This window comes from Mastomys coucha, unplaced genomic scaffold (assembly GCF_008632895.1).
Source record: "Mastomys coucha isolate ucsf_1 unplaced genomic scaffold, UCSF_Mcou_1 pScaffold6, whole genome shotgun sequence".
NCBI classification, from domain to species: Eukaryota; Metazoa; Chordata; class Mammalia; order Rodentia; family Muridae; genus Mastomys; species Mastomys coucha.
Window position 1 is genome coordinate 118,596,448 of NW_022196912.1, and position 26,722 is coordinate 118,623,169.

A 26,722-nucleotide genomic window follows, 5' to 3' on the forward strand; every position below is an offset into this window, starting at 1 on the left:
CATGTTCTCTCCCTCTCTCTCTCTCTCTCTCTCTCTCAAAAACTAATATAAAAACAAACAAGGGAAACACCATGAAGTTCATTCCCTGGGCCTGGGGTGTAGCCTGAAGCATGTGCACAGTGAGATGCCAATGAAGAAAATTGACTTCTCTTTCCCAGCAGGTTTCAGTTGCAAATGGCTCTTGGTTAGGAATGGGACCTCAGTACTGGGGATTGTATGTGGCTGGAACCTGTGCAGGCTGTCAGTCTCTGTGAGTTGTTCTGTTGTGTCCATCCCTGACACTGCTAACATGGCCAAGAACCCGAGACTGGGCAGGTCATGGGGACAGAGGAAAGCCTGCTACTATTATTAAAGCCTGCTAAAATGACTCTTAATGACACATTGCTGTATTCACAGATCAGTGCCTCTCTTAGCCCTGCTCAGAGGAATCTCTTCCTGCAGTAGGTGGGAACTAACGGAGACCCACAGTGAACATGGGGCAGAGACCAAGGAGACTCTGGAGCACTCAGTCTGATGTCTTCATCAAACCATCCCCTCAAGGCTCACGGACCTGCGCAGAAGAGGAAGTGACAAGATTCTAAGAGTCATAGTGGCCCTGTCAGTGCTAAGTCATGGATGGGCAGTACAGCATTCCCCATAAAGACACGGCCACTCCTACTGCAAAGCCTGGAAAGTAGAACTGAAATGCCAACTGGGGACTGTGACAAAGGTCCCGAATGTCCCGTGAGGGTGTGCCCTTATAATCACAAAAATGACAATGTGCCTTACTGGGTGGGCTCCCTCCCGGGTGGGCTCACCCCCACATCCTCCAGATGCCTGACCCTTTCTGTGGGCAGCTCAGGACATTCTCAGAGGCCTGGAATCTACGGACCTGCCTCTGGGTGGGATCACGTGACAGAGTTCCAGTCAATGAAGTAAGGGCTAGATGTGTGTCTCTTCTGGGACAGCCTATGTATGGGTGCTCACTCCTCTGCTTCCATGCTCCCTCCTGTCCCTGAGGATCCCATAGTGTACTCTGTCTGAGCAAGACAGCGATGTCTTAGGGGCAGGAGACGTAGCATAGCCAGTAGTCTAGTCCAGCATGCACGCGAGACCTGGGCTCTACCTCCAACATGACATAAAATGACATCGCTGCACATGCCTTTAATCCCAGCACTCTGAAGCAGAAGCAGGTGGATTTCTCTGAATTCAAGGCCAGGCTACTTTACATAATCAGTTCTAGGCCAGCCATGACCAGGCAAGGCAAGACCTTGTCCAGAAACAAAGAAACAACAAATAGGAAAACCAAGATCCCCAGTATACAGTGAGTTCACCATAAGCCTGCATAAAACCATGTCACACACAAAAATAAAAATAAATTACCTTCCTCTGCATTTCACTGCTAGCTGGCCTTCCCCAAATATGTTCCTGATTCATGAGTAGGGAGCAGATCCCAGGGAGGTAGGACGACTTGGCCAGTGCCAAACAGCATAGGAATAGCAGAGCCAAACCAGCATCCAAGCTCTGGAGAGGATTCTCCTCCCGATACATGCCCACCATGCCCACCACGCCCACTACCCAGCATTGGCTACCCACACACGTGTACCTCTACTAATCAATCCTTCTTAGACAGTCGCCAGGAAGTACCTTATTTCCCATTTGACCTGCTGGGTGTCTCTTATCGTTTGGATAGAATTAACATATGGACCAGAATGCCTGCTTGAGTACTAAGTTCAGGGGTTTCTAGCCTGTGCCTGAAAATGTCCATCCATCTCCATGGTCTAATCTGAAAACACCTTCTTCCAGAGATGGAGATGGATGAGTGGTTAAGACCACTGGCTGCCCTTTCAGAGGACCCAGGTTCTATTCCCAGCATCTACATGATGGCTCACAATCATCTGTAACTCGAGTTCTAGGGATCTGGCAGTATCTTCTGGTCTCTGTGGGCACTGTGCATGCATGGTGCACATAAACACATGCAGGCAAACACTCATATAAAATAATTTTTTAAAACACTTTGTCCAAAGGCAATGCTAGATTTGATAGCAAACCTCCTATTTCTTCCTGGGGACATCTCCAGCCCCCAAGCAATCACAAATACACTATCTGTCTCTAGAGACTTGGGACATTTCATATCAATGGATCCATACATGTGGCCTTCATGACTGACTTCCTTTGCTTCCTGGAATGTCGCAACACCCACCAGCACTTCATTGCTTATAATATTCCACAGCATGCAGATAGTAGTAGCATCTATCAGTATTTTGACCCTTTTGTTAGCTGAGTAATATTCCATAATATGGACATACCACAGTTTATAGGTCTGGCATGACCAACAGTTTCTGTGATGGGCTTGGGATTGTTGATGGCATTTGGGGCTGTGACTCTGCTATGAATACTTGTAAGGTTTGTTTTATATTTTGAGATAGAGTCCACTGCGGTAACTTGTGATTGCTGTATGCTCCCCTCTCTTGGAGTACCTTGCTTGCACCCCTAAGTTCTCAAATCCTGATTTTTTTCTTCCACTGATATGCTTTGCAATGCTCAGCCTTCCTCTTTCCTTGTCCAGCAGCCCCACATTATACTGATACCTTCTGAGCTCTCACAGGCTGCATGGTACCCCAAATCCTGGAGCCAGTCAGCATGTGTGCCCATTCTGCCAAGACATGGTGACTCCAGGCCTGTGAGAGCTGGCATGTCATCCCGTGGTCAAGCAACAAACATTCTGCCAAATGTCATATCCTGTCAGGTTCCTGAGCATCTGTACCTGCCCCCTGTCTGGCCACAGGTGTGAGGGAAGCACCCCATGAGTGTCAGAATGCTGGCCCCTCCTGCTGTGCTATCTCTGAGAGCTTTTATTCTGGAACCCCCATGCGGGAAGGAGACCCCTATATCTTCTCTTTGGTCTAGTGTGTGTCCTCAGGGGTTTTATGTAAACGTCCCTCAGCCTTTCAATAAGCATTTTTACTGAGCTCAGTGCTGGCTCTGGGGACACAGCAAGGATCCACCCTCACAGGCAAAGCTGAGGAGTCTGGTACAGAGGCCACCAGGCAGAGGGAGAAATATGTGCGAGGCACAGGCTGTACCAGGGACAGCAGCCAGTGAGCGGAGAGACCAGCAGAGAGGGAGAGGAGGAGGGCTAGGGAAAAGAGAGACTGTAGTGATGCCCCAGCCTGGGAGGCCCCTGTCTGTCTCTCTTTCTCTCTCTCTCTCTCTCTCTCTCTCTCTCTCTCTCTCTCTCTCTCTCTCTCTCTCTCTCACACACACACACACACACACACACACACACACACACACACACCACACAGGCACATACACAGACACACACAGACACACACACAGACACACATAGACAGATACACACAGACACACACAGACATCTATCAGTTGCTGGAGACATTGCACGTTTTACAATGGGAGGATAGAAGCTAATGGCATCTAAGCTTCAGAGGCCAGCACACTACTGTCCAGCTGAAAGCACAGAGCAGACCCAACAGAGTGTGGCTGGCCCTTAGCCTGACCCAAAGAAAAAAGGAAGAGGCCACTGGATCTAGAGCCAAGGGAGCCAAAAGTGATGTGTTCTCTCTGTCTCTCTCTCTCTCTCTGTGTCTCTCTGTGTCTCTCTCTGTCTCTGTCTCTGTCTCTGTCTCTGTGTGTCTCTGTGTGTCTCTCTGTGTCTCTGTGTCTCTCTGTCTCTGTCTCTCTCTGTCTCTGTCTCTGTCTCTGTGTGTCTCTGTGTCTCTCTGTGTGTCTCTGTGTCTCTCTGTATCTCTCTGTGTCTGTCTCTGTGTCTGTCTCTCTCTCTCTCTCTCTGTCTCTCTCTCTCTCTCTCTCTCACACACACACACACACACACACACACACTTCACTTGCAGATGGTCCCCAACCCAAGACCACTCAATATCTAGTTTCTCACTTCCAGCCATGCATTAGAAACTACCTGCTTGCATGTGAACTTGGCTCCTCCCCCACCAGCCACGTGCAGCCAATCACGTCTGGATGTTGAGTTGCACTAAGTCCCAAGCTGTAGGACTGCATATGGCCTCTGCAGGCTAGAGATAGCAAAGTACAGGCTTGAACGCCACCATTGACTGTGACAGACTCTGGCCTGCAGAACTGAAAGATAAGAGAGTCATGACAGGGGGCTGGTGAGATGTCAGTGGGTAAGAGCACTGACTGCTCTTCCCAAGGTCCTGAGTTCAAATCCCCAGCAACCACATGGTGGCTCACAACCACCTGTAATGAGATCTGATGCCCTCTTCTGGTGTGTCTGAAGACAGCTACAGTGTACTTATGTATAATAATAAAAAAAACTTTGGGCCAGAGCAAGCAGGAACTGAGAGAACAGAGTTGACCTGAGCAAGCAGAGGTTCTAAAATAAAAATTCAATTTCCTACAACCACATGAAGTGTACTCACATACATAAAATAAATAAATAAATCTTTAGAGAGAGAGAGAGAGAGAGAGAGAGAGAGTCATGATGATCTGTCCCAGCAGCCAGAGGTATCCTGCACAGCCCCTTGTGACATGGAGGCTCAGACTGTCGGGGCAGCTGTCATTTTAGGCGCTTGCCATCCTCCTGCCCTTGGGCTTCAGAGTACAGCTGATTCTGTCACAATGTTAAGGGTGCAGAGAAAGTGGGGACTTTCTAAACAGGGGGTTCTGATGCCAAAGCAGACACCCTGTGAAAATGTGCCCCCATGGAAAATGTGCCCGATCTCTCATTGAGATCAAGACCACCACCATCATCATAAACGCTTCCCACACTTGCCTGGCTTCCACCAGACAGTATCAAACCCCTCCATTTCTTCTCAAGAACTATAATAAAAGAAAGCACCTTGCGGGGGTGGGGGAGAATGTTGGCTAGCTAACGTGGACCACAGGGGCCGTAATCATCTCTGGTCCCTAGTGACAACACCCACTCTGAGCTAAGCGCTAGTGGGTGCTTCCTGTCCATCTGGGGCTTGGCTCCCATGAAGGAAACCACCTGTCAGCTCCTGGGTTGCCAGATGCCTCACAAGTTGGGCAATGGCTCCTTCCAGACTCCTCCACCCACCCGATTTTGCACATAGAAGGCTCCTGCCTCATTACCGTTAATAAGAAGGCACCTTGACAGCCACAGACTAAATCCGAGGCAAAATAAAACCCAAACAGCAGCATGCTCCATGGAAATGTCCCTGGCCACAGCAGCTGCCACCTCTCCCTAGAGGCTCCTTATTTGCAGGAGCAAATGCTTCTTCCTTCAGCTGAAATCCACCAAAGGGACCAGCTCACTGGGAGGCTGCACCTGCCTCATAAAGAAACAATCCAGCCATCGTTCAGAGCCCCAGAACTTAATTCCTGTTTCCTGTGACCCAGTGTCTCTCCAGGTATGCGCATGTCCTAAGATGATGTCCTCAGAAGTGGGGATGAGAGAGAAGATACAAAGGCCACACCAGAGCTGGAGGAACCCGAGGGACAAACTAAGCTGCCAAGAGCAGAGGAGCCACCACAGGGGGGCACTCTCATAGCACACGGCACAGGAGAGGTGGGGGCACAAAGAGGGAAAAGTGACATTAAAGGTGTATCACACAGATGTCCTAAGAGCAAGGAGAGAGAACGCGTGGGGTGCCTGCTGTGTTCCTGGTACCAGCCATGGTGTGAGGTCTACCCATGACTGCGTTCCACATCACTGCAGGCCTGGATCTGCAGTTCCTGGCCTGCAGGAACAACTCCCAAAGGCATTCGGGGCTTAGGGGGTAGAGTTGAGCCAGCGTGGTCACTGAATGTCAGCCCTGCACAGCTGTCTGAGCTCAGTACCCCCTCAGAGAAGCCCAGAAAGAACAATGCGTCCGTGTGAACTGAGTCACACGGGACGGCTGCAGGGGGATGATATGATTTCTCCTCTGTGTTTTTTATATCATCCGTAGACAGTGGACATGTACTGCTTTGCAAACCAGAAATGATGCTATTTTTACAAGTCTCCAGAGAGTTCACCGCCTCTCCTAGAATCACTTAAAATAACAGCCCTAACTTCACTGGCGCCATCTCTGACCAGCTCCGTGACAAGAGGCTCTCTGTCCCCAAGAAGGTAAAGAGAAGCAGGACACTGACAAAAAACAGAAGTGAGGATGGAAGTAAAAATGGCCCTGGCTGTGGAGGTGAGGAAGGGGCAGAAGGCTAGGGAATGCAAGAGGATCCTACAAGCAAGAAACCAGCTGACCGGCACCTTGATGGTCACCAGTGACTATCAGACTCTGATCTGCAGAAATGAGATAATGATGCCATTCGATGCAGTTGTGACAATATAGATGTATCACTGTATGTATGTATGATGTGTGTATGTATGCATATATACATGCATCATACATACATACATACATACATACATATGTACACACACACACACACACACACACACACACACAGGGTACTGGGAGTCAATGGCTCTCAGGATAGCTGCTGATCCCAGCATGCAGCAGACTCCATGAGTCTGTCCTATTACACTAGCAGTGCAGGGTTAAGGATGTAGAGAATACGAGGACACTCAGAGCAAGACGCTTGGGTGCTTGAGTCCCGAGACTCACAACACTGGGTCCTCAACTTCCAGGAAGGGACTGTCTCCCCCACTGATTGCTTGTCCCCTTGTTACTAGACCACACCTTGACTTTAAATAGGCTCAGGTGCAAGCCTCAGAACACTGTGCCCTCACACAGTCTCAAGGGGCACCAAGCACCCTCCAATCCCACCTGCTCTCAGGTCCCAGGGCTGGTACCTGCAACCCTCTCTCGGGGACCAGGACTGGCAGACAGGGAGACCAAGAGGATGCGGAGAGGCAGGAGCTCAGAACACCAGGTACCAGAGAGCCACGAAACAGGCAAGAGCATAACTGGATCCAAAAGAACACCAGCTGTGTGCCAAGACCGGGGAGCATGGAGAAGTGGGCAACAAAGCTAAGAGCAGGCTGAAGATGGAGAATAGGGAGGAACACACGTGAGGGAAAGGAGCAGGCAGAAAAATGGCGAACAGGAACAGAGAGAAATGAAGATACCCCCTCCTTCCTCCCCTCCCTCCCTCCCTCTTTCCCCTCCCATCTCTCCTTGCCCCATCCCTTCCTCCTTTTCAAACCTTCTCTGATTTGTTGTTTAATCAAATTAAATACACACACACACACACACACACACACACACACATCTAGGCCCCTCACCCCCATTCTAACCCTAGTCTACAAGGCTGTGGTCTTCATCAGAGATCTCTCTGGATCCAAATTCACCCTGACCCTGGTGAGCAAGCTGCAGGGTGTACAGGCCCAGGCCAGCTCAGGGGTCAGAGGCACCCACCCCTACTCTGTGAGCCCCTCTGCTTGGGAAAGGGAAGAACATCAAAACCAGCACAAGGTTCAGCCCTTGCCCAGGTGTCCCTGGTTAAGGACGGGACCCAGGCTCCAGGTTCCCTCCCTCCTTGGGGACCCAAAGGTCTGGGGTCACCCACAAGCCTACAGTCTCCAGGGAACAGCAGGGGTACTCCATAGGAGGGAGGATAGAGAAAAGTGGGCCCAGTGCCTCCTAATCCTGCCAGCTCTCAGCAGGCTCGAGCCTGCTGAATGCCAGCAAGAGGCACCAGTCTCATTGTGTGGCTGGGATGGTGTGGGTAGGGGAGGGATGGGGAAGGTGGAGCTGGAAGTCTCCTGCGAGCTGCTTTTTCCCCAGCACCTTCCAACCCCTGTCCAGGCAGCCAGAGCACTTAGCATCTTAGCCGGGTCACAGTCCAAAGTGAGGTGAATATGTCCACACTTCTGGCAGAGCCAGTGTTCCGTTAACAAATATTTTGCCTTCTTGTGCCTCAGGCAGTGGTGAGACAGAGGTGGAGGAGAGCCAAGTTTCACCCTGGGCAGCTGCCCAGCAGAGGCCACAGGTGTATCAGCAAGTAGTGCCACAGGACAAGCCAGGCAGGAGCTGGAAACAGCAGGGGACAGAGAGGACTCTCAAAGAAATGACAGCGGACCTGCCTGGAGATACAAGCGGTTCTCTGAGCTGAAAGAGCCCTTGGCACAAAGGGAAAACCAGGAAGATGGCTGATGGAGAGTCCGTGGGGACGAAGGTCAGCAGTCTCATGTTGACCAAAGGACTTGGCCCCCAGCACTGAGCAGGTCAAGTGCTTCCTGGCCTCGGGAGCCTTTGCGCTTAGTGTTTCCTCTGCCCAGGGTACTTTTCTCTCAAAATCGTGTCTGGTTTGTTTCCCTAGTTTCATCTCCTGGAGAAACTTGCCCTAGCCACAGAGAACCTCTCCTGTCATTTTTCACTGGTTACTGTAACAAATCACCCCAAACATGGTGGCCTAAAACGTCGCAACTGTATCCTCTGACTCTGGAAGTCAAATGCCAGAAATGAGCCTCACCAGGCTAAGTTCCAGACTCTCCCTTCTGTGTATTTCAAGGGACATTCAAGCATTCTGTTTTTCTCTATTTTCCCCTCACCCCCGCCCCTGGTTTTGTTGTAGTTGCTAAGACTGGGTCCCTCATACTGCACAGTCCTTCAATTATGCCTGTCAGACCCATTAGCATGGAAGCAGGGATGAGGGGGTGGGTGGGTGGGTGGTGGTTTGGATATGAAAGGACCCTTACAGGCTTCCATGCTGAACACCTCATTTCCAGCCATGGTGCTATTTAAGGGGGGGCTCTGACAACATGAAGGTCTGAGACCTAGATAAAGAAAGTAGGTCACTAGGGGTGTACCCTTGAGGGTTATACCTGTCCCTAGTCCCTCCCATCTCTGCCTCCTGCCTACCGGGACGTGAGCAGTGCCTCCTCCCTGCACGCTAGTCTCCTGATGTCTCACCAGGCACAAAGGGCCAAGTGGTTGCAAGCGCACACTCTCTGAAACAGCAAGGTCAATCAGTCCTTCCGCCCTCAAGAATGGTGGTCACAGTCATACAAGGATAACTAATGAGAGAAACAGCTCAGTGTATAAGAATGCTTGTTGCACAAGCCTGCAGACCCAAGTTCAAATCCCCCAAACTGATCTAAGAACCTGGAGCAGCCATGCACCCGGTGCTGGGATCGGGGTGGGGGGGGTCAGGTGGCAGGGGTTTGCTGGAGCTTGCTGGCCACCAGCCTAGCCTCTAGGTTCAGTGTGAGACCCTGTGACAAGGGAATAAGATGAAGCAGGTAGAGCAGAACACCCAACATCCTCCTTGGCCCTTTGCGCACATGCGTTCACACACATATACTTTTAAAAATGCAGATGGTGGTTGTACAACCAAAGCCCTGAAAGCCATCATCTGGCAGGTGACAGAGCTGGCACACACATCCCCAAATGCAGTCATGACTCTGAAAAATTCTGTTCTGATGGGAGGTGGTATAAGTCTCCATGACCTTGGCCAGACCATCCCCATAAGTATGATACACATTTGCCCGTTCCCCCCACCGTCCCTAAGATGGACACATAGCACAGAGTCATCTGCATCTGGCTGCATGGAGGCCTTGACCTTACTACCTGGTTATCTTCTCACACTCCACATGACCTTAGCTAAGTCCCTTGTCCCTTGTACAGATTCCCTAGGCCCCATGGGGCAAAGAGCTGCACGGCCAGGGGGCGCTCACAGCACTACCACACACATCCATACACACACTCTCTCTCTCTCTCTCACACACACACACACACACACACATACACAGACACACACACACACACACACACACACACATACACAGACACACACAGACACACACACACACTGCACAGAGAGAGCCAGGTGACCACCATGCCCTGGTCACCCACAAGGTGTAGTTTGAGTACTGGGGTCACACATGTGCTAACCACTTTAGGTTTTTCAAGCCGGTGCCAGGATCTGAACCCAGGTCCTTAGGCTTGTAGAGAGACCTCTTACCCACTGAGCCATCTCCTCAGTGCCTGGGTGAGTTACTTTCACATCACTGTTATCATGGCACCTGAGGGAGCGACATAAAGGAGGCTTAAAATGTGGGGGGACCCCTAGTGTGCCCTCAGCTCACCCTGCTCTTTGTGGCACCCACCCCATGAAGCAGTGACAGAACACAGTGGATGTGACTTCTGGTTCCCATGCTGGGTCAGGATGGGTCAGGACGGGTCAGGACTATGGGAGCCGTCAACTCCAGTTCCAGGCAGATGGAGACGATTAGGATGTAAGGAGGCCAGGACTAGACTGAGACTCTCGGAGCTGGGAGTTGTAGGAGAGAGATGGGTTGGCAGGGCCACCTCACAGTTCCCTTCTTGATTTCCTCCATGACTGAGCACTCCACTAACCAGTCTCCTTTGCAGTCTCTTGTAATTATTTTTCAGCCAATGGGATCTGAGCAAAACTGTTGTAAGGTCATTCTAAAAACCTCACAAAACACTGACATTTGCTCCAATCCTTCTTTATCTTACGTTCTTCCAACCTGCTTCCTCAAACACTAACATAACAGCTGTAGTCCTAGCTGTCACTTTGGACCATAATAAGATCAGGACCCATACAGGAGATGGCAGAGCTGTGAGCCAGAAAGAGTCTGAGTAGCTGCAGGCTTTGAGGGGACATACGGCCAGGTGGCTTTGGACCACACGCATAGAAATGTTCTTCTGTTTATAGCACCATGGCATGGGGTGGGGGGGTTCCTCTGGAACTCAGCTAAACCTGAGACTGATCTCAAATGACCCGGGGATCTGTCTGAGGCCAAAGCCTATGTTCTTGAACTTCATGTCAGCCAGTGATAAAAGAATGTGTTCTCTGTGAGAGTAAAGTGTGTCAGCTGGAGCCTCTGGGGTAGCTCTGGGCTGGGGGGTTAAGGGGAACACGGGGAGAATGCCACTGGAGTCAAAGAGAAAGGCAGGCCAGTGGACCCCTCCTCCCTGTTGCTCTCCTTGAAGGTCTGGCTTTATCAGTCTTGAAAGAACCTGGTAAAGTCTCCTTGACAAGGAAGCTCTGTGTCATGGAAGTTTATGAGAGAGAGATTTCAAAGGTCAGCTTACTTGTGACATCATCCACCACAGAACCCAAGTGGAGTGGCCACCCTTATCTAGTCTGGACCAAGATATACAAGGAAACAGGTCATTCTGAGGAGCCACACAGCCATAGCCACAGCCCCCAAACTGAAGAGCCAGTCACACAGAAATGAGGTCTTCAGTGACAGGGATGTGACACCCCCACACACAACTTGTGATGACCCCAAATGCTCACTTTTTCTTTTTTTGGTGGTGGCAGTTCCTTGAGATAGGGACTCTCTGTGTAGCCCTGACTGTCCTGGAACTCACTCCCTAGACCAAGCTGGCCTTGAACTCACAGAGATCCTCCTACCTGTGCCTCTCCAGTGCTGGCATTGAAGGTGCATGTGCACCACCACACCCAGCTTCCTTATAAAGAAGTCTTGTAGTAGGATGAATGCAAGGCAGGAGCCTGCAGCAGGTGAGTAGCCCTGTTTTCAGACCAGTGTCTCACGCCTGCAGAGGCAGTAGATAGAGGACAGGGGCCGAGGCTGGCATGTCAAGCTGTCCCCAGGCTGTCCCACCATCTGTCTTACAGTAGAAGCATGCAGAGACCTGTCCAGGTCCCAATGCCCACCCAAGCCCTGAGCTCCTGCCTGCAAGTCGTGGGAGGGAGACTAAGGTGCCTGAGTAACACCCTACACTGGGCTTTCCAGTCCTGTCATTCCTTCCTCCCTGTCTCCTTCCTGTCTCCCTTGAGCTGACATTCTGAACTGGGAGAGGAGAGAGGGACCTGCTCGGCACATCTAGCCACTGCTGACTGCAGTCAATGCATCAATTGTGGCAAGCCCAAGAGAGTGACAGCTCAGCTCTGTGGGATGTGGTGAAGGCTGGTGAGGCGAGGGGGCGGTGCTTCCATATGCTTAGCAGGAACAACAGTCCTTGCTTTCAGTTATCCATATGGAAATTGGGAGCGGGGATAAAGCGCCCACTCCTGATTGGTCATAAAGTGGTCACAGGACCCTTCCTACAACACCTAGCCTACTCAGTACCCCAGGAACAGTGGTGGCCCTGACTCTGGCTGCAGAAACAGCCCCATTCCCTGTTGTGACCTTAGGAGAGCATAGTGCTTGGACGGACAGCTCGCCTGAGGGACCCTGTTAGATACGCTTGTCTCAGTCCCACTCAGATCTCCCAGCCAGAGTGTCTGCTGAGGCTCAGACACCAGCAGTGTAAGTGTCCAGCATGGGGCAGGGCTCCTCCTCCCACTACTTGGGGATCATCCCCAACTAGGGGCTGATTCCTGTCTGGCAGGGTATTCTATGGTATTGGGGCCTCTACTCCACCCCCACCTCCCGAAAAAATAGCACCCCTGAAGTCCTGAAACCCCAAACCTCCCCAGTGGTTACCAAGTCCTCCTTAGAGACTGGCTCTGCCTGAGGTAAGCACTGGCCAAAACCTGAGGACTCAGCTGGAGAGCACACAGACAGGGTCCCTCCCCTTTTGTCTTTGAGTGAACTCAAAGACTCCCCACCGGGGAGGGAAGCCCCGCAGGGAACGGGAGACTACAACTTGTCACAGGGCACTCTATTGACTAGCAGAGGGCTGGAAAGCACCTGGCTACCAAGAGGGGAGGAGCCAGGACCCCGAGCTCCAAGGGGAGGAGTCAGGACCTGAGCCTAGATCTCAATCTTTCCTACTCACCACACCCCTTCCTGCAGGGACTCCAGAGTCCCAGACCCCACTCCACCCCACCCCTTTCCTCGTTTCTCTAGGCAGCTACTCTTACCCTGCAATCCCTCTTGTCCAGGAGGAGCTCAGAGCAGTGGCTACTCCCTCCAGCCTGCCTATCCTGGGGCCCCTCAACATCTTAGGTAGTCAGAAAATGCTCGCCCTGTGACCCAAGCCAGTGGAGGAGGGGGCAGAGAAGCCCATGCCGTGGTGACAGCTCCTTTGGATTTGATTCCCAGGTTTTCACATCCTCTCACGTCCAGTAGGCTAAGAGGTCAGGGTTTGTTTGTTTGTTTGTTTGTTTGTTTGTTTGTTTTGGGGTTTGTTTGTTTTTAATTGTCCAAGGGCAGAATAAAAAAGTATTCTAGGCCAGAAACCTATTCCCCAAAGGTGGTGAATGGAAATCCCAACTTTAAAATCCATTTCAGAGCTAGGCTAGAAGGCTCAGCAGGTAAAGGCACTTGTCACCATGCCCGGAAACCCGAGTGAGACCCTACCACACAGGCACATGCCATCACACCTGGCAACCCCGGTGAGACCCTACCACGCATATGGTGAAGAGGGAGAATGGATTTCTGCACGTTGACCTCTGACCTCCGCCCATGTGCACATCACCCCATGCCCCTGCCACTTAAAAATAAATAAATAAATAAAATAAAAACTCAATAACATTGAATTTAAATCTACCCTAAATGTTGGCCACGAGCCTGGGCCACCATTTTCTCAGAACTTACCCTGAGAAAATCCTACCGAATGACAAGTCGCCCTTTTAGGACGAGCCTCACCTGGGGCAGCTCTGCCCACAGAACGGCTTCTGTGTCCCTGGGAAAGGCACAAGGAAGTTGCAGCCCACTGCTCACAGGGCCTGGGGCGCCCACTGCTCACAGGGCCTGGGGCGCCCACTGCTCACAGGGCCTGGGGCGCCCACTCCACAGGTGCTCCTGGGCCAACCCTAGGCCAGCTCAGACCAGCCAGTCCCCAACAGGGAGCTAAGAACAGAGAGTAGCCAGGGAGTGACTGGTTACAGCCAACAGCAGAGAGCTTTCTCTCTCCGGCCAAGAAGAACCGCCCAACATGTAGAAAGACACTGGGCAAGGCAGATGCCGATCTTACACTGTGAGACAACGGGCACCGTGAGGTGTGATGAGAGCCAGGCTTGTGATGGGAAAGGAACAGAAGACAGGCTGGTGGCTCAGCAAAGAGGCCACGAGGCCTGAAAGCCACATAAAAACAAGAGTGGTTGTACATAGACGTACAGATGAACAGTATATATAGTAACTCCTCTGTAGGCTGCACACCATACCCACCAAGTACTGTCCCAAGCTGGTACAGCGCTCCAGAACATCCAGAGAGGAAGGTCTCTCCGGAGAACCCTGCAGGCAACCTTTTAACTCTTTAACCTTGTGTTCAAGCCCTGAGTCCACTGGAAGACCCACAGACAGGTGGAGAGTATCTATGACCACTGAGGTAAAAGTCTAGAATTCCCAACCCCTTTGCATAACCACAAAGATTTACTTGTGGCAGCTGTGTAGTCAAATCTAGGCCTACACACAGACATACCCACACCCTGCCTCCAGATTAGGTCAGCTGACAGCATCTACCTGATTTTGCCAGCTGGACCATTGATGGAGGGGTGTGGCTCATTTGACTCAATGGCATATTATCCCCTGTAGCTCTGGCTAAAGAAACTACATGACTTTGGGAATGATGCCAAACATATAAGCTGGGGCTGAGGAGATGGCTCAGTCAGTAAAGTGGTCCTGCAGAGTGTATGAGGACCTAAACCATAGAAGCCATGCAAAAAGCAAGGTGTGGAAGTCTATACTGTAATCTGAGTGCTGGGAGGCAGAGACAGGTGGATCGCTGGATCTTTCTGACCAGTTAGAGTAGCCAGTTAGACTCTGCCTCAAGAAATAAGGCAGAAGAGTAACTGAGGAAGACAGCAACATCAACCTCTAGCATCACACACACGCATACACACACACACACACCACACATACACACACACATACATACACACACATACACACATACATACACATACATATATGCACACCACATATATGTACACACATGTACATACATACACACAGATATACATGCACACACATACCACACATACACACACATATACACACACCACATACACGTGTACATACATGTACATATACACATAGACATACCACACATACACACACATACACATATACCACACACACACACACATACACATATACCACATACACATGCATATACATGTACATATGCACACACATACATACATACACACACAAACATGCACACACCACATACACACACAAATACATACACATATATACATACACAATACACACATATATATATACACACATACACACATACATTTATATGTACATGTACACGTACACACATATGCACCATACACACAGATATATGCTTTGTGTCATGAGGGTGACAAATGTCAGCCAGAGAGCACTTAGCAGGGGTGAAGCTACGGAGAGCTGTGGCCAAGTATGGCCACCCCATGTGTACCCCTTCACAGGTCAATCCGGAGGAAGGGAAGCATCCATCAACTTTACAGATATGGCCAAACTCCATCGAGGGTGACAGTTGATACCAGAGCAGGAAAGTGTCCCTCCTCTGGTGGCATTAGAGGTCAGGCTGGACAGCCCCAGGGATAATCAGGAGAGAAACTCAGGAGGGCCTTTGGGCACCACACCTCAGTGAGTAGGGAGAGCCAGGAGCAGCGTGGCCCGGGAGTGGTTGCTGCAGTCCCAGCTGGCTCTCCACACTAAAGATACCTGGGCAGGAAACTGCACCTGTATCAAACACGGGCAGCTCTCCAGATGTCCCTTCCCAAACACCATAATCCATCAGCCATTCCCAGGAATCAGTGGGGTGGCTCATAGTGTCAGCTTGGCAGGATGTGGGATCTAAGAGAGGCGTGTCTGTGACAGGGGTCTAGACTGGATTAAGGTGGAAGACCTGCCCTGAATGTGGGCAATGCCACTCCATGGGCTTCAGTCTTGGGCTGACTGAAAGCAAGAAAGTGGCCATCTGTCTCTGCTGCCTGGCTGCGGATGTCATGTGATCAGCTGCCTCGAGTTCCCGCCACCATTGCTTCTCTGCCATGATGAACTGTACCCTCAAACTGTGAGCAAAGCAAACTTCCTTCCTCGCGTTCATTTTGCCAGGCATTTTGTCACGACACTGAGCAAGGAACACAGTCAGGCAGGCTAAGTGCTTCAGAGTTAAGGCGACAGAAGGGAAGCATAGATTTGATGCCACGGTATGCTATTTCATTTTAGGGATCTGAAACCCTGAATGCACCCCCGTCAGGCATCATGGCTCTGCTTAGCCTAGCCCTGCTGGGTCTGAAGACACACTGTAATGGTGCCCCCTCTATGGGCAGTGCAGCTCTAACTCATCATCATACACTAGAGGAGAAACCGAGGTCCAGACAGGAGGTTCAGGCCAATGCCACCAGCTTGCTACTCACAGAACCAAAGCCAGTGTTTATGAGGGACTGCTGAGGCAGAGAGCACATGGAGAGAGCACGGGTTTCTGAGATGCACCTGCAGTCAAATTTCGACCCTGCTATGAAAGCCATGAGACCATGAACCTTGAACCAGGCTTAGTGGTGCCTCCACTCCCCAAGTGCCCCGCTGCTGGGAGAGTTCCTGGACAATTAAGTATAAAACACGCTGCAGTGTTCCCATCACACATGTTCGGTGACGGCAACAGCGATGTGGTAGCGAGTGTGCCGTCTGCCTCCCTTTGCTGTCTCCATCACGTTAGCCGCCCTCAACCCAGATGTCTGAGAGACGTGCTTTCCTGTCTAGGGGACAGATCTGCCTAGAATTCCCTGCGGAGGTGGGTATGGGGAGAAGGACATGCCATTAGGGAAACATGGCCACAGTGCTCGTTGCACCCCAAAGCACTAAGTCACCCCAGTTCTGTATGTCTGCACCTGAGTTAACCTGTGCTAACATGTGTCCATGTCACCCGAGTTCTGTATGTCCGCACCTGAGTTAACCTGTGCTAACATGTGTGCGTGTCTAGAAGAGTCTCTTCTTAGCAAAGCCTATTTGGAAGGAAGTGGATCTTGACTTCTGGGTGCATAGATAACGGCTGAAAGCCTGGGCCATTGCTCCCACGTGTGGAATGCCATTGCCTGTGCCTCTGCTTCTGGGGCATGGTAAGACACAGGACTCTACACCTACACTCCCAAGGCAACCCTTGGAGTCTGGTCCATGAGCCTCACTGCCACTAGCTTTAGCCAGAGGCAAACAGACTCTCTTGATCAACTTCTTTCCAGCAACTTCCATTCACTCTTCCCATTTCAATATAAGAACAGCAGATATAGGGCCCTAGTTGGGGACCCTACGGTCAAGTCCATAGCTGCTACTGCTGCTGTATATATATCTCAAGGGGGCCAGGTCCTTTCCTACCCCGCTCTATGCCCCTGAGCATGCTGTACAAGGCAGACGTCAACGAAACACGTGTGTTCTAACGAAGTCATTTCAAGAGCAGGTGGACTCTGGCCGGGTTCACTTGAAGACAGTCTGTGTTTTGAAAAGCAAATAAAACTTGCGTCATGTGCATCTGACGCATTACGTAATGTTCCACGGTGTCATCCAAGGGGGCGTCGGCATCACACCCCTCTCTTGGATCCTTCCCATGCCTGGAGAGCCCTGAGCTATAATGGACCCGATTCATCATATCAGTGACATCATCTATTGACTTACCAGGGACCTCAAAGCTGGACCTTCACATCAAAGAGCCTTTTGAATGAGGGGCAAGAAGACGCAGCTCCTTCATTGGAGCTCTCGAGTGGATGGTCCCCTCTCCACTGGGATGCTCAAGGGGATTCTGATGGCAACATGGCTGCTATTCCAGAGACTCAGTTAAGGTCACTAAACCTCCTGCACATCACTCCTAGGAATCCTCTCTGTTCTGGAGCTGGTAGCACCCCGGGTGGCACTTGCACATGGAGGGATGCTGGCCTCCAGCCAGGCAAAGGCTACAGGAGAGAGAGCGGCCAAAAGTCTATAGCCTTATTCACAATTGCACCCTCAGCTCCCTCTGTCCTGAGCTGGACTGGCCAAGGCCACCTCTTACTCATCTCTGGAGCACACACCTACACCTGCACATACAGTCTCACAGCCCCCCACTCATCTGGAAGCCACCTCTGCCCATGCCCGCCTGACATAGGGTCCTGTCCCAGGGCACCTTCCCCATGCTTCAGCCCTAGTATCTCCTCTATCCCAGATGACTCAAGCTTCAATCAGACACTTGGTGCTAATCATCAAGTAGCCCAAGTCTGAGGTGATACGGCACAAACCCCAAACACTGCCTGGGTGCATAAGTCCCTCAGCTCATCCAGCTGCGCTTCTGTGAAAATACTGACCACCACACCAAAAGGAAGGAAGAAATACACCCCCCTTTATTTTTACATGCATTTGTGCATATGTGTGTATATATTTGTATGGGCGCGGGTACGAACGTACACGTGTGTGTGGAAACCAAAGACAATCTCAGCTGTTCCTCAAATGGCTCAACAAATAGGATCTCTCACTGGCCTGGAGCTCATCAAGTAGGCTCAGACGAATGGCCAAGGAGCCCTACTGATCCAGCCTCTGCCTCTCCGGCTCTGGGATTACAGGAGTGCTGGACCACACTTGGCTCTGGGATTACAGGAGTGCTGGACCACACTTGGCTCTGGGATTACAGGAGTGCTGGACCACACTTGGCTGTTTTTTGTTTGGGTTTTTTTTTTTCTTTTTTTGCTTTGCTTTTTTGTTGTTGTTGTTGTTTTTGAATCATGGTTTCTGGGGACTGAACTGAGGTCCTTACCAAGCATTTTCCCAACTAAGTTATCTCCCCAGCTCCGACCACTACACACAATTTATTTTAAGTAAACCGTGAAGGAAAAAAAAAAAGTTGACTCAAAAGGCCTAGGGACCTCACTGCATCCCCTAACAGCCCCAAGGGGACACTCAAGTTGCTAATATCACTCATTGCAGACAGAAGAGACTGGCGCACTAGGGGAAGCTACCACAGGAAGCAAGCTCTAACCCCAGGCTGTCTTCAAGCCTGACTCGGAGGCACAGGCCGCCCTTCCTTGTTTGTTTCTTGTTGCGGGATTTTGTTTTGATTTCTGCTCCCTGGATTGATCAACCGTGTTTAAGCAGCCAGGGCTGCAAACTAAAAGACCTCATTTGAGCTGTGCTGAAGGACCATACATTGATTTGTTCTTTCCTGGAACCGCCAAAGGCCACTTCCACAGTCCTCCTACTTGCAGGTGGCCTGAACCCTTCAAGCATCTAGAGAACAAGTTAAGGTCAAGCTGGTGGCCAGAGGCTGGTGAAGGCCAGGCAATTAGCCATCATCTCACCAGAAGCAAAGATTGTTTAAAAGCTTGGCTCCAGAAAGCCTATGGCTTTAGGCTAGGGCAAATGTATAAAAATGGGCAGGGAGCCAGCATACAACCAACGACACAGAACCTAAACAAGGGTCCTGTGGACAGCACTCTTTCAGACCCCACTGGGCTCCAGCTCCTTGTTAAAAATAGCAACCAGCCTATACCGCTGTCCAATCAAAATGCTGACTGCCAAGCTGGGCGGGGCTTGCAGCCTAAGGATGGGTGAGTGGAAGCCTTGGGGAGGGAGGACCCTGTGCTGCAGCTGACTCTTCCAGACTTGGGCCTTGGGACACCAGCAACTGGTGAACTAGAGTATGACTGAGGAAAGCCTTTAGAAGTGGCCAACACGCTCCCAGCCATGCTGGCAATTCCCTCTGGTAATCAGTATGTAGCAGCAGCCTGTGAAACCATCAAAAGGGAACACCTACCTCTAACCTGCTAACCCTAAAGGACTAACAGGCACTCGAAGTTGAGTCTCCAGGACGCTCCCTTGCCAAGTTTCCCACCAGCCTCAGTGGTTGGTTGTCGATATGGCAACACAACATTGGTATCTACAAAGTTCATATTCAAGAACCGTGCCATCAAGTTACCCAAATAAATCTCAAAATGACTCAGGTACATTTATGACTCTGTGTTGTGCCAGCTTCTTAGCTAGACTCTAGGTTAACTGGGCCTTGGGCTGCAGGGGGAACATGCCTACGGGCCCTTTGCCTCCAGGACTCAGCAATCGCCATAGCTCTTGAGGCAATGCTTCCAAGCTACACGAGGTATCTGGAGAACAAAGGTGGCATCCAAAGAACTTTCCCCAAACCACCAGTGCTGGGGTTCCAGCCCCCCTAGTGGGCTGACTCTTGAGGTCTCCCACCATCTTGGACAGCACTAATCCTCCACCCCCAGTGTGGGAGAGAAAGTTTCTGCTCTTCAATAGCGCCTGCAAATTAAAAATGCAATAGATAAAATACAGAATTAGAAGAGGATGAAATCTCTCAGAATACAGGGATGGAAAATAGAAAAGATAAGAAAATTAAAGATGAAAGTCTCCTTGAGCCACTATCTAAATAGAGTTCTGGAAGGTCAGAGAAGACTGAAGAACAGAAATCGTAATAGTGGAGTCAGAGAGAATGTTCCAGAACCGAAGGGCAGTCTCAGATGGGAAGGGTTCAGTAACTATTCAACGAAAGAGACAAAAAGATGCCAGCATCAAGGGGGAAGATGCCAGCATCAAGGGGGAGCCCTTGAAGACTCAGGGTACCAGGGAGCAGAGAAGAAACAGAAAGTTTTGAGAGAGAGAGAGAGAGAGAGAGAGAGAGAGAGAGAGAGAGAGAGAGAGAGGAGCTTGCCCACAGCAGCTCAGGCATGGCTTCATAGCTCCTAACGGCTCAGGCATGGCTTCACAGCTCCTAATGGATCAGGTATGGCTTCACAGCTCCTAATGGATCAGGCATGGCTTCACAGCTCCTAACGGCTCAGGCATGGCTTCACAGCTCCTAACGGCTCAGGCATGGCTTCACAGCTCCTAATGGATCAGGCATGGCTTCATAGCTCCTAAGGGATCAGGCATGGCCTCACAGCTTCTAACTGAAGCCTTCCAAGCCCTTCAGTACCCCAGAGGAAGGGACTGCCAGTTGCGAACATAATGATCAGCCAATCAAGAATTAGAGAAGATATCAATTTTCCCGGTCTGAGTTCTCAGACAACATACCACCCTGGTACCCGCTCTCAGCAAGAATGTGTGTTAGTATCCACAAGTGGACACCATCAGAAGGCAGGAAGCAGTGGAAGGTGAAGGAACGCATGGTGAGGTATAACCGACAGCCCAGGAGACAGCCAAGATCCCAGGTGTGGAGGGCAACAAGTCCAGACTCGAGCAGACCGAGGACCTGGATTTACTCAAGCAGTCAGGACCAAGAGACAGAATCCACCTGGTGTCCCAACCACCCAAAACACCCATCCATCCAATGCAGAAAGAGTTTGGGATTAAACACATAAACCCTTAGGCTTGGCAACAAGATCAACAACATGATCTAAACTCCCAAGAACGCAAAAGGCAGAACAGGAGGCAGCAGGGGATCAAGCCTCCCAACAGACTAAGCTTTGAGTAGCACAGACCTAGTAGGACACTGAGATCCCTCAAAGTGTGTTGGAACTAGATCAGGAAGTAGGGGTTGAGGGCCAAAGAGCAGGAGCAGAGCCATGCATGCTTTCATTTCTTAGGTATTGGAGCATAGGACTAAAGGAGTCAAGATTAAGATGTGCAAGCATCTGACTCGGTGACAAAAGGACATATCAAAATCATCAGCTTAAAAAAAATGTCAAAAGGAATTGTTCAAGGAAAAGGCAGTGGACGAGGGGCTGAGAGGGAAGGAAAAAGGGTAAAGGGTATGAGACCTGAGGATGAGTGTACCGTTTCACCAGCCATCAATAGCCTCACACAGGGCGTCTGCCAAAGCCCAGGGTCTAGAGTCTCCCTTCAATTCCTCGTTCATGAGTTCAGATGTGAACACAGCACTCTAGTGCTAGAACTGGAAGCCACCACCGCCAAGACAGATCCAAGGGCAGCAGTACTGACCTGGGCCGTCTCACCTGTGACCCATGCTGACTCCCTCTGCTCCTCTTCATTTCCTAGCAGCGTGAGGTATCTCATGGTACATGTGCTCCCAAGATCCCCTGTGAGGCCATCACCAGTGGGCTGTCTGTGCCCAAGGCCCTCAGCTTGGATTTGTAAAGTGTGTGGGTTTGTTTCCAAGAAAGTTCAAATTAGACAGGCGTTCCCTCCTGCAATGGCCTCAGTGTGTCTGTACAGTGGGGCCATGACACCAGCCTCAGAGGGTGACATCAGAATGAAATGACATAAATAGGAGACACTGAACGCTTTATAATATGTCATCACCATCACACAGTCTAGGGTACAGAGTAAAGGACAGTTCCCATGGCCACTTCAAGTCGCTTCAGCCATCAGTCAGTCTTCTGTCTGAGAGCTTGGCCTTCTGTCTTGTTAGTTGGAGTTACCAGTGTATAAGTGACAATGAGCTTTGTCCAGTCCCAAGAGGCAGGTGACAAGCCCACCCGAGGCAATGACTTCTTACCCAGTATTACTTGCTATTTGATCAGCTGGTCCTTGATCCATGGCCAAGTTTCCATATTTCCTCCCCAGCCCTAAGTCCCAGCCTACTCTTAGAGCCTCCGCCCTAGCCCCATCTTTGCAGACTTCTCTCTGATTTCTGATTCCTGCACTCAAAGCCCAGCAGCCAACACTCTGGGTCTTGCTTGGCCCTTCAGTGGTAGCATCTATATTTTTCAGGTACGGATATTAACCATCGGGGGCAGACAGGGGGCAGAGCATTACATGGAGGAATGCCACTTGATGACTCACCAGCTCATGCTTAGCTTTCTCACACAGCCCAGGACCACCTGCCTAGGGATAGTGCCGCCCACAGTGGACTGGACCCTCCTATATCAGTTATCAGTCAAGATAATTCTCTACAGACCTGCCCAGAGGCCAATCTGACCCAGGCATTTCCTCCAAGGAGGCTTTCCTCTCAGATGACTCTAGGCAATGTGATCTTGTCAAGTTGACAAAGCTAATTAGGACACCACCCCACACACAACCTGCATGGAACATCAAACCTCTTACTACAGAGCCCCAGGCCGTCTTCTCTAAATCTGGCTAGACAGTCCCTAAGTCAGCCTGAGAATCGGAGAGCTGTCCTAAGACACGCTTTTCTGCTATCTCATCATCTCCATGTACATCTCTGCTTTAGCAAACACCACAGAGACAAAAGCAAAGTGTGCTTAGCAATGATCACGAACAGCACCACAAACTCTCCATGGAGACGGCAGTTAAACAAGCTGACCTCTGCTTTAAACGGGAGGAGGCATGGAGACAGGGTGAGCCTGGAAAGACTCGTGTGGCCACTCAGCTAGACTCCCACACAAGACAAGGTCAGATGTCATTTTCTGGGAGTGGAAGTCCCTTGTAGCTTACACGTCTAGACTGGGGACTTTTTTAAACAGTGTATATATTCATTGCATAAACATGATGGGTTTCATCATATTTCTATATATGTTTATTGAGTACTTTCATACCTATTTCCCTCTCTTGGCCTCACTCCCCAAATACTGCTGGTTACCTCCCTCTTCCTGGATAGACTCCCTCCTACTTTCATGGTGTGTGTGTGTGTGTGTGTGTGTGTGTGTGTGTGTGTGTGTGGTGTATATGAGTTTGTGTGGTGTATGTCTGAGTGCATGTGTGAGTATGTGTGTCTGTGCATATGTGTGTCTGTGTGTGAGTACATGTGTGTGTAAATGTGAGTGCATGTGTGTGTGTGTGTGGTATGTGTATATGTGTGTGAGTGTGTGGTATGTGTATGTGAGTGTGTGAGTGTGTGTGAATGTGTTTGAGTAAGTGTGTGTGGTGAGTGTGAGATGTGTGCATGTGTGTATGAGTCTGTCTGGTGTATGTGAATGTGCGAGTGTTATAGTGTGTGTATGTGTGTGAGTGTGGTGTGTATGAATGTAAGTGTTAGTGTATATGTGATGTGTGCATGTGTGTTTGAGTGTGTCTTGTGTGTGTATGTGAGTAGGTATGAGTGTGTGGTATGTGTGAATGTGTGTGAGTGAGTGCGAGTATGTGGTGTGAATATATGTGTGTGTGTCCAGTGTGTATGTGTGAGTGTGTGGTGTGAGTATATGTGTGTGTGTCCAGTGTGTATGTGTGAGTGTGTGGTGTGTGTGTGTGAGTGTATGTGTGTGTGAATGTATGTGTGTGTGAGTGTGTGTGGTGCAGGTGAGTGTGATGTGTGTGTGGTGTGTGTGAGTATATGTGAGGGTGAGTATATGTGAGTGTGAGTGTATGAAATATATTTTTAATTCTAGATGCACAGATGACAGAGAATGTTCAATGTTTGCCTTTCTGGGTCAGGCTTACTTTGTCCAACATGGCCTCCAGTTACAACAGTTTCTCAACACGTTCCAGCACTTCCCTCTGGGAAGAGTGAGCATGAGAAACACTGGGGTCCGGTTTATCCAAGGAAGGAGCTTTTCCCTGGGGACGAGAGTGGCTGGGGGATAGAGACATCCAGAGGTTAAGACTGCAGGGCTGAACCTGGCCTGGTGTCCAGATCGCATGAGGTACACAGAGGTGTGACCCAAGTAGGTTTGGCTCCAGGTCCAGGGCTGGCTTGCCCTAAGTAAAGAAGGAACAGGGATGATGTCATCTAAATTCAGGTTCTTGTCCATCGAACCAGATCATCTCTGAGGCCCTCTCCACCTGCTGCCCCAGATCCTAACCGGAGTGCTCAGAACTGCCTTTTAAGTACAAGTACGTCACAGCACAGGAGATTAAAAATAGTCTTAAAAAGAGGAGAATATAAAGTGGCAAAGGCTCCAGCTGCATGTGAACCGCACCCCCCCCCCAAGAGAACAGCAGGAGTGGAGTGTGACGTCATTGGGGCTCTATCCAACTCCACCTGGCGCTCTGCACGAGATGAAGTGGCTTTTGACCAGGGCTTCCGAATGCCCCCAAATCCTCTTTCAGCTTTTCCTCATCCTCAAGCACCCTGGATAATAATCTCCAAGAAGCACTGGGCTCCAGGGCAAACACAAGGAGGGTATCAAGTGTGTGGCTCTTGAGTTCACTGCCTAGCTCCCTGCCTTTCAACCACAGCTCTGGACTTCAAGTGGGTAAACCCATTATACAGCAGGCAACAGAGCGGGTGCTAGACAGCCGTCAGCCCTGGGGTAGGAATGGATGGGCAGCCTAACCCACGAGCGCTCTACGCTACGCTGGTTTCGTACTTCCCTGGGGAGTTGTATACAAGCGGCTACTCCTAATGAAGTCCCAAGAACAAACCAAAGGACAATCTCAACAAAGTCCAACTTGAGAAACCAAGGGCTTTATGTGCTTACTTATAAAGCTGAGGTGAGTGGTTAATTATAGGAGCCCGAGTAACCCCAAAGCTGCAGGGTAGAGGAGCTGGAGCCTCAGGTGAGTGTCCAGGGAGACCCTCCCCGCTTCCTGTGAGGGAATGCTAACAGTCAACAAGCCATTCTGAGGAGGATGACAGCTGTTAGGCTCAGAGGAGGCCCTCTATAGCATGGACCTCCTAGGGACTCCCACCTGTCACACTGAGTCTGTCTGTCAAAAATACAATCTCATTCATCCTACCGGAAGTTCTCCAGGTTGCCATGGTTCTGACAGGAAGTCTTCCACTCAAGCCCATGCTCGCCATGAGCCTGCCCTTTTTTATCTCCCCAGGAAGGCTAGCTACCTCATACAGCTGACTGGCCTCCTTGGATCCCTGAGTGTCCGACCTCCTCTGGAAGAAAGGTGACTGCATATGCCATAGGTGTTGGCATGACATCGAGGCCTCACCCTGAACTGCTTCTAGACCAAATGTGCTGAGCGGCAGTGAGGAGAAGGCAGGCGTAGCTAGCGTGTACTTCAGATCAGAGTTCCTAGGACAGCTTGGTGGGTCATGTCCAGGGTGGAGCAATGAAATGACTTGGAAAAACATCTATTTAACAATGGTCATGACTAGCACTTAAATTGGAGAATATATATGTTGTCCTCTGTCTTTCTCACTCTCTCTTATACACATGCCACACACACCCTCTCTCTTGAATTTTACTGTTTCTACATCCCCCAACTTTACTCTTTTTCTGCACCTGACCAAGTGGTAAACATGTCCTTCTGGGTGCCTTCTTCTTCCATACCCAGTCATGGATAATATCCAAATGAATAAAAAAAAAACTTTATTTATAAAACAAGAGTAGGCCAAATGTAACCGATGGCTAAAGTCTTGGCATGCCTACTCGGTGAGGAGAAAATTTATCACAGAAAAGCAAACACACCAATAAAGAGGAAAACCCTCAGAGTCACCACGGGCTGCTTCTACTTCCTTCTATGACAGACAGAATCTACCAGTATTTTCTTTTTTCAAAAGAGACCAAGGGACATGCAAGTAGGTTTCTATGGGAACGGGAGTTCACTTTTAATGGCTCAACCATTATAAAGACAATCGCTTTCTTTTTCTTCTCCCCTTCAGACACAGGGTAGGCGTAACCTATGACCTGTTGGGCAGGATTTTGCCCAGAGCTCCACTGTTCCAATAAAATATAAAATGCCACAGTGTTCTGCAGGCCAACAGGGCACTTCATGAAAGCCAGGCCTCTTGGGCAAGAGACACTTCCCTAGAATGGCTGATCTGGTCCCGTGTTCTCCTTCCCCAGGAGGGTAGGGTGCCAGCAGGCAGCTTGGCTGTTCTGAGAAGGACAGGCCCCTCTGGCTGCCGCCTTCCTGTGTTCATTCTTCTTCATAGGTCAGTTACCAACCCCCAGGGGAGGGCTTGCCTCTAGCTATGTACACCCCATTCTCAAGATGGGTTCTGCTCCCTCCCCCAGCACTCTGGCTTCTGGGTACACATGTAGACAGGAGTCTCCATTTGCCTGAGTCCCTAGCCCCACCCCTCACCCCCCCCCCAGCTTAACCAGCTAGGGCAAACCAAGAATGCCCACCATTTACTGCTATGTGCCTTTTCTATAGAGAACCTGTGAAGTGCAGCCTTCTCTGCTGGGTCTCGGGGTGGAAATGAATCTCTGGCACTTGAATGTGAAAAGAATCCAGGAACACGGCCAGCAGATCTGCGTGGAGCCACACGTGGGCAGCCCACAC

General features: G+C 50.3%; 1 protein-coding gene across 8 annotated transcripts in view; it reads right to left on the reverse strand.

Moving 5' to 3' along the window:
* The window catches only part of Clmn (calmin), a 94,874-nt gene that overhangs the window by 62,248 nt on the left and 5,904 nt on the right, over window positions 1–26,722 (reverse strand). The window contains exon 1 of one of the 8 annotated variants that reach the window (XM_031355542.1): window positions 21,634–21,842. The exons of 6 other annotated variants lie outside the window; for them this stretch is intronic. In XM_031355542.1, the coding sequence (XP_031211402.1) occupies window positions 21,634–21,694 (61 nt within the window). In that variant the 5' untranslated portion in view covers window positions 21,695–21,842. Of the gene's footprint in view, window positions 1–21,619; window positions 21,843–26,722 lie in introns of those variants that run through there. One more of the 8 variants, XM_031355546.1, reaches the window with a different exon arrangement.